Source organism: Maylandia zebra, linkage group LG5, assembly GCF_041146795.1.
Source record: "Maylandia zebra isolate NMK-2024a linkage group LG5, Mzebra_GT3a, whole genome shotgun sequence".
NCBI classification, from domain to species: domain Eukaryota; kingdom Metazoa; phylum Chordata; class Actinopteri; order Cichliformes; family Cichlidae; genus Maylandia; species Maylandia zebra.
In genome coordinates, this window is record NC_135171.1 from 26,812,403 (window position 1) to 26,833,337 (window position 20,935).

The 20,935-nt window shown below is 38.5% G+C and overlaps 2 protein-coding genes across 3 annotated transcripts in view; both read right to left on the minus strand.

The window, feature by feature from the left end:
• Positions 1–8,235, minus strand: part of LOC101470797 (guanine nucleotide-binding protein G(i) subunit alpha-2) — a 52,333-nt gene extending 44,098 nt beyond the window's left edge. The window contains exons 1-2 of the mRNA XM_012918557.3: positions 7,615–8,235; positions 7,304–7,450 (exon numbers count right to left, since the gene is read on the minus strand). Coding sequence (XP_012774011.1) covers positions 7,304–7,421 — 118 coding nt within the window. The 5' untranslated portion in view covers positions 7,422–7,450; positions 7,615–8,235. The remainder of the gene's footprint in view (positions 1–7,303; positions 7,451–7,614) is intronic.
• Positions 8,236–10,960: 2,725 nt separating this feature from the next.
• Positions 10,961–20,935, minus strand: part of slc38a3b (solute carrier family 38 member 3b) — a 30,382-nt gene continuing 20,407 nt past the window's right edge. For both annotated transcript variants that reach the window (XM_004548706.6, XM_012918531.5), the window contains 9 exons: positions 18,989–19,071; positions 17,427–17,485; positions 16,891–17,064; positions 16,634–16,713; positions 16,451–16,551; positions 15,729–15,853; positions 15,492–15,636; positions 14,439–14,542; positions 10,961–14,349 (listed from right to left, as the gene is read on the minus strand). In XM_004548706.6, the coding sequence (XP_004548763.2) occupies positions 14,245–14,349; positions 14,439–14,542; positions 15,492–15,636; positions 15,729–15,853; positions 16,451–16,551; positions 16,634–16,713; positions 16,891–17,064; positions 17,427–17,485; positions 18,989–19,071 (976 nt within the window). In that variant the 3' untranslated portion in view covers positions 10,961–14,244. The remainder of the gene's footprint in view (positions 14,350–14,438; positions 14,543–15,491; positions 15,637–15,728; positions 15,854–16,450; positions 16,552–16,633; positions 16,714–16,890; positions 17,065–17,426; positions 17,486–18,988; positions 19,072–20,935) is intronic.

Sequence of the window (20,935 nt, forward strand, 5' to 3'; positions counted from 1 at the left end):
GACTGCACAATATGTCACATCTTGAAGCAGATGAGCAACAGCAGTACACACTGCACCAGGTGCCACTCTCTCAGGAAACTGAGGTTACAGTTTGCGCAGGTCACTAAAACCCAACAATAGAAAACCAAAGCAAAATAGAAAAAGTCGCGGTGGTGTCAAATGTCAGGACAGCCTACATGAGAATTTTTGCTGACAATGTCAGTACAGTGCACCTATCTTCTGATAACTACTTCCACCAGGACAACATACCATGTCACAAAAGCTTAAATTGTCTCAAACTGGTTTCTTGAACATGAGAGTGAGTACTGTACTAAAATGGGCTGCCAACAAATCTGCAGCAGTGAGTGATGCTATCATGTCACTATGGATCAAAATCTCTGAGGAACGTTTCCAACACTGTTAAATTTATGCCACAAAGCACTAAAGCTAAACTGAGTCCAACCTGGTACTAGCAAGGTGTATCTAGAAAAGTGTCAGGTGAGTGTACATAATTGTTTAGTTGGTTGGGAATTTTATTTCATGAACAGTATTTTTGGAATTAAGATACTCAGTTTGCAAAGAACAGCTGCCCCGTTCCCCTGACAGTTTGGTACTCACTCCTTCATGCTTCAGTGATTTCTTTCAAGTGACTCATCTTCTCTTTGCCAAAAGAAGATGATTTTTTTTCTAAACACAAATTGGACAAATACAACCATTAGGTTTACTGCAATATGCGCTCAGTCAAGAAATCAAAATGCAGTAAGCTCCTGCATGTTCTCAGTGCTTTCAGTAAATTGCCACTCAAGAATATTTTTATTATTTTAACTTAGTGATGTTGCTGACATCCTGAGGAACTGATATCAAGACAGACGATAAAAGACGATACAGTGCGGCTGTGTAGAATTACAAAACAGTGATTATATGGTCAACTGAGGATTCCTTGTCAAATCATGAGGTAACAAAGAAGGAATGCTGTTCAAACTACTTGATCTCATCATGAAAAAAAAAATTCACTCAGCATCCACAAAAGTGACATCGATTAAAAGGGTTTAACAGTGTTTTTTTAAAAAAAAATTAAACTGGAAAGATACCCTTTTTTAAACTGAAAAGTGTCATAGTTTGTATTTTGTGATTTAGTTAATTACTGTAATTGTCGGGCTATAAGCCGCTTCTTTTTGCACAAGCTTTGGACCCTGCGGCTTTTAGTCAGGTGCGACTTTTCTATGGATTGTCCATGATTTTTGTCATATCGTAAGACGATTTGTTTTGTTTGTTCCGCTGTTGTACGGCACTACGTTGCCTGGCGGAAGGGCATGTGATCAGACACACAGTATCGGGGTTCAAGAGTGGTATGTTGGTCACATGTCCATCCGCCAGGCAACATAGTGCCGTACAAGTAGCGCGAAAAACAAACTTCAAAGTAGCGCTATGCGTTCAGCGGGAGGCGTGGATGACGAGTGGCGATAAACTTGCGAAAAGCAAGTTATGCTCAACTCCACCGGTGGAATCTGACAGCGTGGAAAAGTGCGAAAACATCCACGATCACCAACGGATTTTGAAGGGCTGGACTGCTGCATGATGGAGAGGAGGACACCGCCACGGCCCTTCAGAGGGTGTTCGACTCTGACACTGACAGCGAGGATTTCTTTGGTTTTGAAAGTGACAACGAAGAGTGGATGAAGTAGCCATCCTGAGCCTGTTCGTATCCGACACTGGAGAAGAGGACTTTGGTGGTTTTAGTGCGGAGGAAGATGGTGGTGAATGACTGACTTTTCTTCTTGTTAAAGCCGTGTCACTGCACCTGAGCCTAAAAGGTAGTCCGAATCTATTTTTCTGCTGTGCTGTAGGTTATTGTTATGTACTACATTTGTTACTCATTTATGAAGCACAGTACATGTTTCGTACTTGTAATTACCGCTACTTGTACATATACCTAAAAAGTTATGTAAATATGTACCCATAACTTGTTTTTCAAAATATTAATAAAAGGGGTGTGTCTCCAAACAGCCATCTCTTTCCTGACAATTCCCTTTGTGCATATTCTCTTACATATGATAAGTCAACATTGAAACACCTGCGGCTTTTAGTCAGGTGCGGCTAATGTATGTACAAAACAGGATTTTCCCCTGATTTTAGCTTGTGCGGCTATTATTCAGGTGCGCTTTGTAGTCCGGGAAATACGGTAATTTTTAAATTTTTACTAATTACTAATCTCTGCACTCCACTCAGTTTCACTTCCTTCGTTGGTCAGTTCTTCTTCTTTTCTAATTGTCTGCCTCACCCTTCTAAATATCACGGATGTTGATGCTGTCTTGCCTAACGTTACAAAATTCACATGCTAAGATCTCTGAAGCCCACAAAGTGTGTGTTTCATTTCGTTGCCTTAATCTTGAAAACTAGAACGATCTTCTCAAGTTCAATCCAAATTTTTTCTATGAAATTTTAGGTGTAAAAAAATATATCTAATCAGACATTTGCATACAACTGTGTAATAAGTAGCATGTGAAATTTTGAGTTAAGGTATCTCACAAAATATAGTTGCAGCCACATTTGTGCCATTTGAAGAAATTCCCTCAAGCCCCTTGACAGCGGGAAGCCACTCGGCTAACAAAGAAATAGTCCCAAACACAGCCCCTGTGCTTTTATCAAAATCTTTGTGACATAATTCCTCTGGACACCTTGTAAAATATTTATGCTGTTGAAAGGCCAAATGTGTTGTTTACTTACACATCAATCTGATTCTTCTATCTGTTATGCTTGAGACAGGAAAACAAGTCTATGGACAAATTGGACCAAGAAGATACTTGAAGAAGAAGATACTTCATATTGTGAGAAAGCACAATCCAGCCACTGGTATTAAGAGAACGGGCAAATGTCCAAAAACACGTCCACCATCTCATGGATTACTGCCTGGCTGACAGATATGTCTCAGTATATGAGGCTGGGTACTGGTCTGTCTGATTTGGTGATGTGCAGTACAGGAGCTCCACAGGGGACTTTTCTGTCTCTATTCCTGTTCGCTTGTACACCTCAGGCCTTCAGTACAAGTCAGTGTCACAGCACTTACAGAAATACTTTTAATGTGTTGGAAGAGTAAAAATACCTGAGCATCCACACTGGCAACAAACTGGAGTGGAAGAAAAACACACAGGCCGTATATGAGAATAGGATGGGCAGGCTCTATTTCCTAAGGAATTTGATACCCTTCAATGTCTGCAGCAAAATGATGGAGACTTTCTAGCACTACAGTTGTGGCGAATGGAGTGTATTGCTATGGCTTGCTGGTAAGCAGCGATGGAGCTGGTGACACCATAAGACTGAATAAACTGACTAGGACGGCCTGCTTTGTGATGTTTCTTTTTTCATTTTCTTTATGAAGCTATGGTAGAGAGGAGGTTGCTGAACAAACTGTTATCCATCATGGATAATCCTGAACACCCTCTGCACCACTTAATAGGCAGGCAGAAGCAGTCCTTCCGTCTCTAATAGACTGCCACAAGCACAGGAATAGAAAATCTTTCATACCTCCTCTAATCACTTTCTATAATACAATACTCTGTGTGTCTATTGCTCCATACCACAGTCTTTTGATTTTACTGAGGGAGTTTGGCCTATGCGGAAGAGCAGTGGGGACAGAGGATCTCCTTAGTAAAACATGCACTTGATGGTGACTTATGCTATTGACTTGAAGTTGGCCTCTAGTGTTGTTAGCGTCCTGCTGATCTTGTACAGTTCCAGGCATTCCAGGATCCACGTGTGGGGCATTGAGTCAAAGGCTTTCTTATAATCAATCCAGGCGGTGCACAGGTGATTAGCCAGTAGTTAGATGGGACAGGTACATATACATTTTAATCATAATATTTTTATATACTGCATTACAATGATGCTAAGATTACTAGCATGACTACTATTATCACTACATTTACTATTATTACTGCTATTTTACTATTGTTGGTTAATTGATATTATTATTATACTTATTCAGATGCTGTGACAAATTAATTGGTTGCTAAGCAGTTTGTAAGTAAACTTAACTATTTAGAACTTCAGGCTGCTTGTTTGCATCTGTTTCCACAAATTATTTTGAATCATGAAAAACAAACTATGTTACATAATGTTTGATAAACTGTGTATAATAAATATATGCCCTTTTTACAGCAGACAGTTTGACTTGTCTTATTAGGAAAACCACAGCACGGGACTGAAACCAAAGAAGGCAAATGAAATTCAAAATGCTGTAAGCTCCAAGCACTGTACTTGTACTTTTAAATGACTCTGAACTAGTTGCTGTCAATTTTACTCTGCCAGTCAACTGTCCTCTTACAACCTCACGTTGGTATTAGACACAAAGATTCAAAGATATATATAAATACCACTGACCGGTGCTGTGAGCAAACAGAAGTCTGCAAATGGCTTGCTTGAGATGTCAGACAAGGTGAAGCCAGTCATCAAATTACAACAGACTAAATAAAAAATCATCAAGATATGATAAGTTTAAGCAAAAGAAGTGTTTAAAAAGTAGAACGTGTCTAGATTAAGAGCAGATGTTTGTATTTAATGAGAGCTGAGCTGCTCTTGACACAGAAAACACTGCTGTCTTTTGACAGAAGTTACCATATTTGGAGGACAGGTTGCATTACTAATTTATCAGCTAATGTCAGGAACCTTGGTTAGCAAGCTGCATCCATAAACCATAGGGGGGCACCAGCTACCTATACCTGCTAATTAGTGCTTAGCAACAGACTAATATAACACTAGTATTTCAATCACCAAAACTGAAGCACAAACATCTACGCAAGTGGCAGAGAGGTCCAGTTCAGTGAGTCCTATTACCCGAGTAAGGCCTTGAAGACACCACCTGCCTGCATCCAGACATCTGTCTATCCAAGTGACCGCTCCCCCAACTTCCGAACTATTGGGTTGTTGTTGTTGTTGTTTTTTAATCATCCCTGCAAACAAAGCAGGCCTGCACATTTTATCAAATATTAATCTTGATCACAATTTTGGCTTCCCACTACTAAATGAATGTGATTAAACCAGTAACAAAAATACATGATCCACCAGCACAACACAAATCAAAATAAGTACTGAGTACTATGTACTCCTAAAAGTCAGCCTGAAGACAAGCCTTCATGTGCCGATCACAGCTATTCCCTGCACTGCGCATTTGAAGTTTCCTGAGTATAGTCTGGAGGAGTAACACTACATTAAAAGTCAGATATTCAACAGATAACAGACAAATATCAAACAAAAATCAAACATCTGACACGGTAGAATGTGAGAAGCTCATCCCTTGAAGGACATCATCATCCGCTGTTTGAAAATACTTTGGATTTAGCGCAAGAGATGCTAACCAAGAAAAAAATCACATACAAAGAGTGCTGTAGAGTTGTGTTTGCCTGGAAACACACCACAACCTGCAGTATAATGCATGAAGGCCAAGAAAAACAATACAATATTTCATGGTGATTGCTAAAGTAAATTGCCCAACATCAGCTTAAATATCCATAAAGGCAAAGCTGTACAGCACGTAAGCATATCCATCCAGCTCACAAAGATGCACTGAGATTACAACACATTCCCATTCCATTAGGTCAAAGATAAGTGTCCACCAAACATGGGGAGTAAAAAATCTTTCTGAAAAATGGTCACTTAATGGACAAAACACAAGTCTTTACCAAAATCTGTGCAGCAGAAACAGAAAGAGATCTCACAGCCTTTCAGTATTTTTCCTATGAGCATCTGTCACGTAGGTGCAACGAAAGAAGTAAAAAATGTTATAGTTTGCCTTTAGGAGGTTCACTTAGGTCAGGTAGTTAAACACCTTATTTGATGGCAAAGATGTTTTAACTAAAAAAGTTAAAAAGAGAAGGCAATAATTTGCATTAAGCTTTGATACAATTTTTTATTTATATTTTATTTTTTCCTCTAAGAGATGGGGTGAATTTATGTGAGAAGGAAAAACCAGTTTTATTTTAGTTGAAATATGTGTGCATGACCAGAGTTGAAGGCGATCGTGGCTCTAGAGTTGGCAGTTCGTCTTGTAATCGGAAGGTTGCCGGGCTCGGACAGCCTCGGTCGTTGTGTCCTTGGGCCTACTGATGGTGGTTAGAGGGCCCGGTGGTGCCAGTGTCTGGCAGCCTCACCTCTGTCAGTGCGCCCCAGGGCAGCTATGTACAATGTAGTTTGCCATCACCAGTGTGTGAATGGGTGGATGACTGAATGTAGTGTAAAGCACTTTGGGGTCCTTAGGGACTAAGTAAAGCGCTATACAAATACAGGCCATTTAAACATCCAAACTATCCATAGAGGTAATAAATATTAGCAATAACAATATTAACAACCAAGTTAAATTACTAATTGCCAATTAACCGAATTAACTGAGAGAGTGGCCTGCAAGTATATTTTTGCTTATCATGGAGTCTTTTTGGTTATCATGTTTTTACATCGCCCATATGATTTGCAAATCTTTCCACATCTTCTGAAAACAGAGCTGGAGTAAGGAGGGAGATTGCTGGTAAGCTTGCGATCATGCCAGGCAAAACAGCTTTCAGAAAATGCCCACTTCTACTGGCATTCACACAAACTCTTGTCTTGACATTAAACGCAATCCCTTTCGAAGGAGCTGACAGACCAATCAGAAGCACGATCGAGTCAAACTTAAACAGCTGAAACTGTTAAGAAGGGAAGTGAGAATGCGGTAATGAGTGGGAGGATGTATTTCCTGTTTGCATATGTATGCGACTTTGTGTGCACACAGGATGGAAATGCAGAAGGAGGAAAGGAGATGGTGCCTTCAAGATGCAGAATTTGTTCGATATAAACTGTTGCTTTGCTGTTGCCACCTATTAAATTGGCATTTTCTTCCTTGTATCCCTTTGAGAGAGATTAATGTGAGTATAAGAGTAGAGCTGAAGTGTAATCCTGTGAATGCCCACAGGTTTAATATATTGAATTAAGCTTTCTGGGAAAAATGCCAGCTCAATCCTCTAAGAAGCTGTGCAGCATGTTGACATGAGGATATCTGACTTATCTCCAAGTATATAGTGTGGGCACTTGTGTAGGCTAATTAATAATACACAACATGACTGTAGACAGATGAGCACTGAAATGGCCCCTTTTCTATGCTGTAGCTAAGATTATGTGTATAGTGTCCTGCCTTAGATATAGTGAGGTTTAACTTGCCTTTGTGGTAGTTTGTAATATTTATGGTTTTATGAGTTTTCGGAGTATTATGTACAGGCAACGTGACACGATCATTTCTGGAGTAAGAAACACTCCTTTCAGTTTCCTGAGGAGTCAACTCCAGATGTAACCTACCTACCTAATAAAAGCAATTTCACTTCTCTGGCTGCCTTCTCCCCGTCCTCTCGGAGGTTTTTGTCAATCATCTTTGACCTCTCCGCAGCAGCTTTATCCTCGGCGCTCACCGTACAACCCATTGGATCCAAACGCAGGGGCGCACCGACCGCTTGCGCAAAAAAAGAAAAAAACAATAAGAATCTCAGAGAGCTGATGGTTTTAGTGCGTCGGCCGATGCCAGGAATAACAATGGAACAGCTTTTGCTTCCAGTACTGCCTTCTATAAAAAAAAAAACAGCCTCTTTCACTTGCAAACAAAGTCAGCTTATCCACCTGCAAGAAGTCTGTGGTCCCGCTCTTCTGGTCTACAAGAAGCTCAAAAGGGAGGCAAATGAATTCAGAACATTTGCTGTTTTGTTTTGTTGTTATTGGGTTTGTGTTTGTTACACTAAACCTCAGATTTGTATGTGGTCCATGTCGAATCTATCAAATCCCGATGTCTTGCATCCATCCACAGACTGAAATGCCCGTGCTCTCTGCTCCACGGTAGACTGGCTCACTTAGTCCTGGCCTGGTAAGCAGCGCGTCCCTCGGTGGTGGCGACAGTGCTGCAGTCTCTTTCTGTGCGTATTTAGGCTCGCGCGAAAAACCTGATCATCGTGTGACAACTGTAAGTTGTCAACCAGTCGCAGCGACGTCACTCGAGCAACTTGTCGCGATAGCCCTGTTAAATCAGGTGAGCTCTCCGCTGTAGCTCGTGTGAGCGAAACCAATTAATGTGCAAACCAGCGAGGCGTGATTTTAGGAGTGTGATGTGCAGACCGCAGTGGGCGCTGTGCCAGCCTCATTCCTCTGCATTTCCCGCGGATGCAGACTCTAGCATGACAAATGAAATGAAGGCCAGCAGTCCGCCCTCTTCTCACTGACCAACTGCGATACGCAGGGGCACCTCTCTGGTCAAGGATGCACGGAGTGCTGTTAAAATGGCTAATGAGTCTTGTCGTCACATGTTTATGAAATACCTTGGCACCAAATGAGACCGCTAGAATAGCTGACGTGCAGCGCCATCCAATGGACGTACACAGTTATAGAGTTTATCTACTCGTTAAAGACTTAAAGGCATTGCAGCGAATAAACTTTATATAGAAATTACAGATTATGTGTATGGTGCACTGCCTGAGGTTGGACACAAGCTGTTTTCCAAAACAAAACATAAAGAATCAAATTATATCAAAATATAGAATCAAATTATATTACCACTGAAATAACCAATTACATTAAAAATCTGAATCATAATCAGAAAACATTATTGATCCCCAGGGGAGATTGTGTGGGTTACAGTGCTCCAGTACAATATATACAATATATATATATATACATACATATAAGTCACTTACTAATAAATATCTGAATAAGAAAGAAGAGCATGTGCAAAAAGGGTGTAGCTATCACAGTGTATACAGTGTGTTAGGTGGAGGAGTTGTACAGAAAGATGGCCATAGTCTGAACGTGCTCCTGTGGCTAGCCAGCATGCCATGGAGTGGGTGGGAGGAATTATCCAACATTGTCTTTATCTTGTACAACATTCGCCTCTCCGACACCACCTTAAGAGAGTCCAGCTCCATCCCCACAACATTGCTGGCCTTGCAGATCAGTTTATTGAGTCTGTAGGCATCAGAAACCCTCAATCTGCTCCCCCAGCATGCAACAGCGTAGAGGATTGCACTGGCCACCACAGACTCGTAGAAAATCCTGAACATTGTCCGACTGATGTTGAAGGACCTCATCCGCCTCAAAAAATAGAGACGACTCTGGCCCTTCCTGTAAAGTGCTGTGGTGTTTTTAGCCCAGTCCAGTTTATTGTCTATGTATACTTTTGCACTGTCCACTTCCTGCTGTGACAAAACAAATTTCCCACGTGTGGGACTAATAAAGGTTATCTTATCTTATCTTATCTTATCTTATACTCCGAGGTATTTATAGTCCTCCACAATGTCAACATTGACCCCCTGGATTAAACAGGGGCCAAGTGTTTCCTGGTGTTCCTGAAGTCCACAATCAATTCCTTGGTCTTTGCCACGGTGAGCTGCAGATTATTCTGCTCACGTCATGTGACAAAGGAGTCGACCACAGCCCTGTACTCTGTCTCATCATCCCTGCTGATGCATCCAACCACCGCAATCTTCAGAAAACTTCTGAAGATGGCAGGTCTCTGTGCAGTGGCCTAGGTCTGTGGTGTAGACGGTGAAGAGGAAGGGGGAGAGGACAGTCCCTTGTGGTGCCTCTGTGTTGCTGATTACCTTGTCAGACACACAATGTTAAAACAGACAGTTCCAATATAAAGTCAAATACAATTTAAGATAAAATAATCACTTCCACTGCTATAATTTGAATTATTCTAATCTTCTAAGAGTGAAAAAACATGGCTACTTATATTTATTTGACATGAGAGACACGTTCTTTATTTTAACAATATTTTCACAGCACAATAAAGGAATGGGGCATTTAAAAATAATAAATAATCTTGAACTATACCAGCTCACAGTAGGCTTATTACAGCCATTTTACCAGTCTTGGCTTTTGTTCTCTTGTAAAAAAAATAAATCAAACATTTTATTGCTGGGTTCTAATGTACCATTTAACTGCAGGGCCCTTGCTACTGCTGTAATGTCTTTAGTCTGAGTAAATATAGATGATATTCTGTTGAGTTCATTTCTATAGTACTTAAATGTAACGTTAGCTTGAGCATTCAGAAATACACAGACCTGTGCCGGTCTAAATAAAATTCTTAATGTGTTACAGTAAAAACCAGCAGTATGTTGACATAATGAGGTCAGCAGCGGCGGCTCATGATGACAAACAGTTTCATAGGAAAACTGAGCAGTTAAAATGATAAGCTTGTCTTTAAAACAGCCTGAACACCTTTAAAAAACAGAGGTTCCGGGATTCCAATATTGGTAAGATCTACAGTCAAATGCAAAAGTTTTTTTTATGTATTTATGTTTTGCTTCCAACTATGTACAGCAAATGAACAGTATTTAAATGTAATGTCCTTAAGAAATAGGGGAAAAAAATCTAGCAAAGACCTGACCCAGGACCTGAGAGATGCATCTGGCCCTGTAGTTGATCTAGTTAGTGTTCACTGAAACCTCATCAGAAATATTTTGATGCATGCTCAATCATCCAGGTAAGGAAAACCCAAAAGGCTGATTCTGTTCATCTGGACGCAGCATTTCCAGTACTTACTTCTGCAGACACGTCACTTGGATGAGTGACAAAATGTTTCTCCCACTTAAAAACACTACATCCAGATGAACAGAATCAACCTTTTGGGACTGGTCAGCAATGGTCTCAGTAGAAGGTTGGCCGTCAAGAATCCATTCTTAAACAAAGACAACAAGGAGAAAAGGCTGATGCATGACAAATTACTGAACAACTGGACTAAAAATCAGCAGCAACAGGTCTTACAGAGTGAAAATTGAAAATTTGAAAATGTTGGTTCAAATTGTTGTCAGTATGTGCAGATGAGTTCAAGAGAGAGGTCCAACAGTGAGTGTTCACAGTCATCCGGGAAACACAGTGGAGATTCTGTCATGGTGGGAGCTGCATGTCAGCTAGTAATGTTGGGGATGGAATTATGCATTCAAAAAAGTCCAACAGATTTCGATCCACCACGCAGTACCATCTGGAAAGGATCTCATTTATTTTTCAGCATGACAGCGATCTGAAGCATATTGCCAGTGCAATACAAACAGACCAAGATAGCAAAACACACGATGAGGCACTAACAGTCATAGATGCCACCAATCACCAAAAGCCCAGATTTTAACATTACTTAAGTAGTGCGGGATCATCTTGACAGAGAATGCATTTTCCTAGCAATATAAAAAAGAAATGAAGAATGACTCAAGGCTTGCACATATTATTGTATTAATATCTATCAAATACTAAAATTGCCTACAAATTAAGAGCAGTACATAGTAAAAGAAAAAAAAAAACAGAAACACACACTGTCCAAATAACAATTTGTTTGAGTCAAGGGGTAAATGAGGCCAAGAAAGACAATCTAAAAACATCTACAATTATTTTATTGGCAAACTAAAATTGTTCAGCTATTTACACTTTACAAGCTACTGTAAATATGCAACACAAATATAAAAGGCATACATTTATATACATTATTTATATAAAGTCACCAAAGTCCAGAGGCATTGTTATCTACTTGTAGCGACGTTATAATTAACTTCTTGAACTACAGCTCTAGTAACATATCACATAGATTTTCTTACATACATGATGGATTAACATTTGATATCATGTGGTGGCACATGTTTAAAAGCTATAGCATTTTAAAGCAGTAGGTAGTCAGTTGTTATTTTGGCAAGATCCCTTAAAGTAACCCCAAGATCCCTTTAGTAACTTTGGTTACTGAACTTGATGAGACTAAACCTCCAATAACACTACAAGGAGCACAGCAAGTAAATGTGACAAAGCAATACTGAAAAGGATACTGGATATTTCTTCTGCTCATGATTAGTCTGAAAAAAAAAAACCCAACTTAACCTGGAGTCAAAACTGCTACAAAAAACAGAAAATAGAGTTATATATAAATAAACTGAGAATTTGTCCTTGACTTTTCTAAAGTCTGGGAGTTGTTACACAATATAAAACCATCTTTGGGTAGAAGTATTTGTCATAAGCTTTTCTCACTTTTGACCATGAGAAAATTTTCCATTGGTTTAAAAGCTGGGAATTTATGTTTTATATTGATATATATTACATAATGTAAAGCCCCTGTAGTCTGTGAAAGCATACTCCTATGTAGTTAGTCATACCCGTTATGGGTGTTGAGATCACTTTAAGCCAAAACTTGGGAGGTATTCCTCAACACACATGAATTAAACTAAAAAAAAGTCTTCTCTCTCTGAGCGTAATGACAGTAATCGTAATAGTCTGAGGGTTTTTTTTTTAAGAACGACTTTTTAACACGTAACACAAAACCGATTGGGACTTCAGTACGCTTCACTATAAGATGCCAAATGCACAGTTATTACTTAACATCTCTATGTGACAGTGCTGGAGGGCAAATCTCTGCTCACTACACCAAATACAGAACAGACTTGACATCATGCAAAAAGATTAACTTCATGTTTATGGCCAACAAGACCAAGCAAATTACTATCAACTAGTGAAGCAATGATAATGCGACAGAATAACAAAAGCATCATCATCACATCGATCTATCAAATTAACTCATTTTAATTTTACAGATTTCCAGCAGGCAGAGCCAAACAACAACAACAACAACAAAAAACCCCAACAACTCAGAGGTCAGAGGTCCAAACTGAATTACAACTAGAAACTACATTTTCTTCATTTTTACCTAGTGGCATCTAGCAATGGATGACGTTTTGGTTTTATTTGCTTATTTTTTTTTAGATATATACATCGTGTCTATACATTTGTTTATAAAATTCCTATTAAACCCTGGGTACAACCAAACTATTTACATGGCCTTTATTTATGCATTTGGAATCTGGGCAAATACATCCTTTAAATTTTAACCACGGGTGATTAAAAGTGAGCGAATAGTTGGGACAGTTTGGGAAGATGAACATTCTCTTTGATGCTGCTTAAAATTAAACGAGATCATCACCAGTTTTACGTCTTACGATAAATATAAAAGTAGAGCTACCTAGCTGTTATCTTAGCTGAGCAAAAAGACTGGAAACTGGACATAACATGCTCATTACTGGGCTTTAAACATTCATGTAGGTGTTCTTTTTTATCCATGAAAAGCGTGGCACTTGTTTAGATTTATTTTTTTTAAACCCAGTCATCATCCAACTTGTAAATTGTAGTGATGTGGTAGAGTAAAGAAATTATTTCTGAAACCCTCGAAGAAGGAATAAAATAAGGTAAATAAACTTCTACAAAGTGTTAAAGTAAACTTGAACTCTTTATATTAAGGGTCACAGTTGGCTTATATGCACTACAAAAGCATTAAAAAGGCATTTCTTTATCAAACACTTTACATTTTAACAAACAAGTGAAATATTATTTGTGTGAATTATCTCTGTATCATGATTATTGGTTTCATTGTATAAAGTAGAATTAAATATATTTCATTTGAAATTAAAAACATGTTTCTGGTAGTTAGCTAAATAAATATAAACTCTTGCTTTCATCGTATCTTTGTGTGCTTTTTGTTAAATGCTAAAAGGCACCCAGGTTTTTGAATAAAATTTGTTGATTTATGCATATGAAGCAAACAATACATACACATAATTAAATGTCAGCCATGCTCTAAGGCTTTAAAACACCTCACTATATAATATTACATAATAATGATGAGAATGAACAGTTCAGATCGCTGCTGGTGCAGGTTGAAATAATCTGTTTTCTTCTGTGCATTTAATGGAAAATAACTAATATTACATAAAAAATATGTTATTTTACTGTCTCTTGTTTATACTTTATCTTAATTTGTTTCCTTTCATACTGTCAATCATACTGTCTTTCTCTGTACAGTACCAGCTGCAGCTGTTTGTGTGTGTGAGTAAAGGGAAAACAACAGGGAAAGACAATTTCACTATCATCCCTGCATCCTTGGATGTTATCGCACTAACACAGGGTAACAAAAAAACAAAACAGAACAACAACCCTGTTCATTCGTAATTATTCAAATAAAATTTTACACTCTGTTAACTTAAATAATAAAATATTGAAATGAATGGATTTTGTACAGATACATGTTAAATTACAGTCAGAAAGTGACATTGATTTCCAAGAGTGATTCCTTTCTACCCACATACTATACTGGGTGTTTTACACATTTAGAAATCCGGAAGCTGTTCTTAGCAGCCCTGTAGTGTGTTCCTGCTTACTTGACAGTATTTTCTAACCATTGACCGTTTTACAGTATGTACTCCTTCCCTAAGACTACACACAATGAAGCAGCACTTAGTGTCCTCCAACAGCGAGGCCTTCCCCTGTTGTCCAGTCGATAATAATGAAGCTCAGACTCATTACCATGAAGGAGAAACCCAAAGCGGCAAAGCAGGCAGCCTAAGAATGATGGGAAAACATTTTGGACTTAACTATCAAGAAGTTGTAAAATGATGTAACATGCATGGCAAATATTTTCATTGCCTCACCATTATCTTAGGAAGAGAGTTCATGGGTTCATCTTCCTTGGGAACAATGCGGATGTAGAAGACAGCAGGGAAGATGAAAATAAGGCAAGGAGCTGATGTGGCGCCTGAAAAATAAAAAAGCATGCAATGCTGTAATAAAACTTTGATAAGAAAAAAATACACGGGACTCATTATTATTTGTTGATGTTTGTTTTCTGTTTTCTAAATTCTCGATCCATTCGTTCTCCTCCAGGGGGTACAAGTCACTAATCTGACACAGGGCTAACACAGAGAGATAGACACCCAATTTAGAATCACCAATTAATCTAACCGCACTAAGTGCATATCTTTGGACTGTGAGTGGAAGCCGGAGTACCCGGAGATAACCCACACAAACACAGGCAGAACATGTAAACTCCACACAGAAAGGTCCCGGGCAGACAGTGGAGTCAAACTCAGGGCCTTCTTCCTGTGAGGCCACAGTGCTAACCACCGTGTCACTGCTGCCCTTCTGTAAACTTGATTTGTAATTTATACTTTTATTCAGACTTTTTGATTATTTATACAACATATACATGTGCCTAATCCTAATCCCATTCTCCTAATCCCCTCTGTTTTACACGCTAGCACACAAAAAAGCAAAATCTGAAAACAGCTCTATTTATCATATCCTCTATTTTTTCTGCTTCCGTGCATAGATTCAAAAACAGGTAAACTCTGTACGTGAACCCTTGCTTTGAGGAAGTACCCGGTAGTCCCTAAGGTTAATGTTTTATACTTTTACCTGTAACCTATGAAACATGACCTCAGTCTGAAAACAAAGTGGAACAAAAATATTGACTTAAGCTGTCAGTGTGTCCATGACACTGGTCACGTTTTTAACATTTAATATTTGTTTGTGTGTGTATACAAATGGCAACTGAAGTTACCCATAAATCCAACCTATCAGTTCCCTTACTGCCTCTTGGAGATTTAAGCATTATACCCCCTCTTCTTGAGTCTCAGACTCCAGAGCATAAGAAAAGCATTACTGTTTTGATATTATTCCAACTTTACATTCAGTATTATACACACCAATAATGCCGAAGATTCCCAGAATGTTAGGAGCAAATATCACCAACATGTTAATAAAGGTGAGAAGAATGAGAGCGATGGCAATATGACGTAACCAGCTGAAAGATTTGGTGGGAAATATCATCTGCTGGATGGCTCTACGCACCTGTGGGCAAAAAAAATCACATTAGAAACACTATAATGTTACAATATTAATTTAATTATTGAATGAAGACTGAAATAAAATGCATCACTTACTGGGAATAGCACAATGGGGACTGTCAGTGTTACAGCAGTAAGGACAGCCACTCGCACACACAGGATCAAAGTGTCGTAAGGATCAATCCGGCTGTATGTGTGCAGTAGTTCAGGCTCCACATTGCCTACAGAAATATCAACATAAACTAGTTTAGCTGCGCATGAGCTCATTACTCAGCAACTGTGGACAGCATACCATGACAAACAATCTCCACAAGAGGGCGCTTGGGTTCCATGTAACACAGTAGAGGCAAATTCTGTAAAGGATGGAATCATTAAACAAAACAAAACAAAACAAAACCCCTGATTAGAAAATCTGTCTACAGAGACTCAATTTTTCCATGAAAAAGGTTACTACGCTTTTATAGAAACCACATTAGATCGTCTGGATGATGGCACTTAATAGCTAATACACAATAACTAACAATTAACAACAAGGAAAAGCTATTCCTTTGCGAGGAAAATGATTTTTATTTTTATTTTTTGCAAGATTTGTAAAGTATAATGAACATTTTAACACTGTATCTGAGTTGCCCCTCTAAAAAAAACTAATCTCCCTAGTCAAATATTTTCCAGCCCAAACTAGATTCCTTTTGTCTTACTTAATAATAACAAATATCTATCACTGTTCTGTCCACTTGATATGAACACAGCCATTTGTATTCGTCCGCTGGTACTGAAACACCAATCGTAAAAGAAATGTCAGGGAAAATTGCCCTCACCATAAAAAGTCAGGTAGCCAAAGAGAGCTGCCAGAAAGTACATGGTGTACATGATTAAGATGGAAATGTTGGACACCTTCTGCATCTTCTTCTTTGATGGGCTAAAATCAAAGAGTGGACATTAATGCCACATTTTGCACTGAGATGTTATCAAACATTGCAGGTTACAGATGGGCGACTCACTTGCGTAGCTCAGTGTAGATGGGCAGGACCTCAGGGTGGCAAACAAAAGCGAAAGCCAAAATCGGGATGGTGTATGCTGTCTGTTAAGAGACACATAAACACATGACTGTCTATTATTAGCAGTGCAGTTGAGCTTCCCCGCATACATGTGTGGAAACTAGCAAATACATTTACAGCATCTCAGCATCTCTGGCTTTCAATATTCAAAAGCGATACAGATCCACAGATACAAACGGTTCTTCATCTCAGCCGCCTACCTGTGGGTTGATGGTGAACATGCGTGGGGTGCAGTGGGAGTCATCATCCTCGTGAACCACACCGTTGTTGTACTCATGGATATGGACTGAATCGTTCAAGCTGAGGTGGGAAGCGGTACCATTCACTGAGAACTCCTCAAAGGGGCAGGGAATCTGAAACTTCTTGAAGATGACCTGCAAATGTGGCAACATGTGGAAGAACAAACAGGAATATCATGAAAAATAAGGATAAGGTGATATGTCAGTCATTAAAAAAACATCCTCCAGTTATCAACAACTACTTAGAAAAACCATTTCAATCTAGATTAGGGCCACTCAGCCTCTAAGTAGACAGATTTAACTTTGAACCTCTGATGTCTGTATAGTAGCTCTTATATTAGCCTTATCAAACACTGACACATTCCACCAAAAATAGAGACAAGGATGGGAAAGTTAGCAACATAAAGTGTACGCCAGGAAGGCATGCCAGAGCAAAAGAGGCTCTGTGTGCGCAGTGACTGTGATGATGTGCCACTGTGTGTGTTGGACCAACTTACTGCAGTGAGAAAGAACACCATGCAGCTGAGAGAAAACCCGCTGGTGTAGCCAAGGTAACCTGAAAATAAAGAGAACGAGAAAATTCATAACTGCTCCTCAGACTGAATTCATGTGTTGTTTGGAACCACTATTAACTGCATTAGCTTTAGATGCTCCTTGTCATAAATGAAGCTACTGCAATAACATCCTGAAAATGTACAGAGTGACCTCACAGCACTGTGAGGGCAAAGACGGCATGTTTATACTGTGTATTAACGAGCAGAATATGCCGGAATTGAGAGTGCGATTATGTCAGGAGAAATTATTTTTAACTGAACAGCCCGCTGTTTTCGCTGTGAGGGGTAGGACAAGAACGCACTAATTGCTTGACTGCAATGTACATACCTTTGCCTTCAAAAATTATTAGATAAGTTGGATTAATTTCAAATAATCTTAACTGATAACTTCTAAGTATAGAAAATATTTCTTGAACACAAACTGGCAAATGCACGAGTTAGATAAATGCACTGCATGAAAACAACCCAAAACTCAAACCCACTACTCTGGAGTATAATGAAAAGGAGCAAAACTACTTTAAAGAAGCTATGTTACAACGAGTAGCTGAATAAAAGGACATTAACTGTTAATACAGACTGTAAACACATAATACTTGTTATGCAGGAACCTTGCCCAGCTGCCATGGAGATCCATTTTAAACAGAAAAAACATTTAATTAAGTTAAAAATAAAAAAAAATGTAAGTCAAACTGTAAATTTAAGTGAAGACAACATAAATATTTTATATTATTTCACTAGCTATTGATTATTAGTATATTACATATTATATTATTACTTTTTTTTTTTTTACTCTTAGGGAATTCAAATAATCTATTATTTATATTGGAAAGTTAAGCCTGCTGGTGATGTGTACATGGTCCTGGAAGTCTGGCTAGACTCACAGATCAGTGAATTTGGCTTATTTATCTGCTTCAAGCTTATCTTTTATCTCTGGTCACTGTGTGTACAGAAAACACCTATACATTCATCTATATGCAATTGCCCACTCGCTTTAATATTGTGTCAGCAATAAGGTTAAAGTTGCCTTAGTGGTCTGATTCAAAAGAGGATGTTTTTGTTTTTGTTTTCTTTTTTAACAGCAGGGCAACTGTAGGGAGAAAAAACATCATCACTGTCTGATGTATGCATTAGATCACATGTTAGCTGATTCTGATAACGGTTTTGAATGACTGCTGAAAACTCATTTTTATAGGTTAGCTTTCCCTTAATCCTCATCCCTTTATTTTTGGCCATAGTTTACAACTATTTGCTTATATGTCTGAATGAGCTTCTGACCATATGTTCGATTGTGTGCCTGTTTATGTGTCTGTACATTCGAACGTGCATATTTATCTTTAATATATGGCTTTTATTCAAACTGTGGAGCAATTTGTAGCTGTGACAGTTTTCTAATATCTGTAAAAAGGTATTATTATAGCATGTTCCAACACACTAAAAGCTTTCTTTGGTAAATGGAAGTGGAAAACAGTACTCCCATAACAAAGATATATTTACATTATACTCACCAAGCTGTTTCATTAAAGCAAGGGGCAGGATGATACTGGCAGAGACCATGATGACCAGGTAGTTTCCGTTCAAGTACCACAGACTGTTTGGAGAAAAATCTAGTTTATTTTGGTAAGAGTGTGTGGTGGTAACATATTTCTTCATTCTGTACATGTAGCATAGAGTTAGTGCTGTTTTTGTACTTTTAAAAATGTCAGTGCGGCTAAATCTGTGACACAAGGCTGTTAAAAATCTGTTGGTCCAAATGGCTGATGTACCCCATTTTGTCAGGCCAACAGTAACCTGTTGGGAACACCCTTGGCCGCAAGATTGTGGAAAAAATGTGTCTGCTTATGTTACTCTCGACAGAAGTACTAGAATAGTGTGTTGCATAACTCAGATTATTTATATGACAGGTCACAGTTGCAGTAAAGCAAAACACTATGGTGCCTAAACATCTTAGGACTGAAGAAGTCAGCAAATGTTACCAGTATAAGCTTAAAGTCCCTGTCAGACACTTTATCCTCTCTTTCAAACAGAAAAAAAGACATCAGACAAGTATTAGTGTTCACATTTACAGTCTCCTTCTACAGCTCTGCTAGTTTGTCATCATCAGACATGTCCTCACTCTGAACAAATATCTTGTGAAATTCATTCAAAAAGAAATATCTCTGTTGTGCAACCTCAATAGCTGAGATTACATGTATATGTTTATTCTAAGGACATGTAGACAAATGTTAGTGTTACAGTGGCTTCGTACTTCTGTGTTAAATCTACACCGTGGTATCTGTCATATCTGCAAACCCTGCACTGTAAACTATCTTGTAACCCACGCCATAACCTACACTGTAAACTATCTTGTAATCCACGCCATAACCTACACTGTAACCTGTGTCATAACCTGTTGTTGTTGTTGACACATCCTGTGCAGGTTCAGAGGGTGCAAACCTGCGAAGGTTTATTCTCCAATTGACTAAATAACAGTACAAGTAATTATCAAAATCATTATTTATGGGTTGTTTTTTTTTTTAAGTTTAATTATAAAAAAAATTTACTGTTGTTATCATCAATTTTTCAAATTTACTATTTTTCAGAAAAAGCAGAAAAAATAGTAAAAGACATTCTTATATTTTATCAAGATACCGAAATACAGTTATTTACCTACCAATCAACTGCGCCTGCTCAAATTTGGGTATAAAAACATTATTTCCTTTTGTTATTTGCCCAAAGAACAGCTCTAAATTTGAGTTTTAAATACGTTTTGCACAGATTACTGAAATATTTGTGTTTTATTGTTTTATGACAGGTGGTCTAATAACTTCTGTATAAATGCTGACACTCAGTTGTCAGGTGTTAGGGTGCAGTTAGAGATGCTGCAGAGAGTCTGACTTCTTTTATGATATAGCTTTTATCGATTTGACACTGTGATCCAGCTGTATAATAAAGGATGGACATAATATATTTAAGTTTTAAAAACATTTATTTGTCTTTAATCACTACTCAAATCATCAGTTATACTAAATGGAATGCAGTGGCATCTATATGACTTTTTTCCAGTGGGACTAATCTATCTAAGCACTTTACAGTGCCTTTTTTATACTTACCGTATCCATACAGCGAGTTATTCTGTGAACTTTAGCGCTTTATCTACCTGGCATCTGCTAAGTGAATATAAATAAATGAATGTGGTGAAACAGCATGTTTATAGTCATTTTACCTGTCTAAACTTAAAACATCAGGAGCTGTAGAGCCAAATGGTACCACACAAACATGCAGTTTAAAGTCAACTGTCTCTTAAATCCTGTGCATAGGAAAGTCTTTGTCCCCTAAAGCCTGTTTCTCACTGCTAAGCCTGTTATTCTTAACCCTGCAAGAAACACAATGAGTAGGATCGGCTGTCTGCCACAGTCCTACATGCTGGAACACAGTGTGATCTATGACACTACCAGTGTTTATTTGTGTATGCA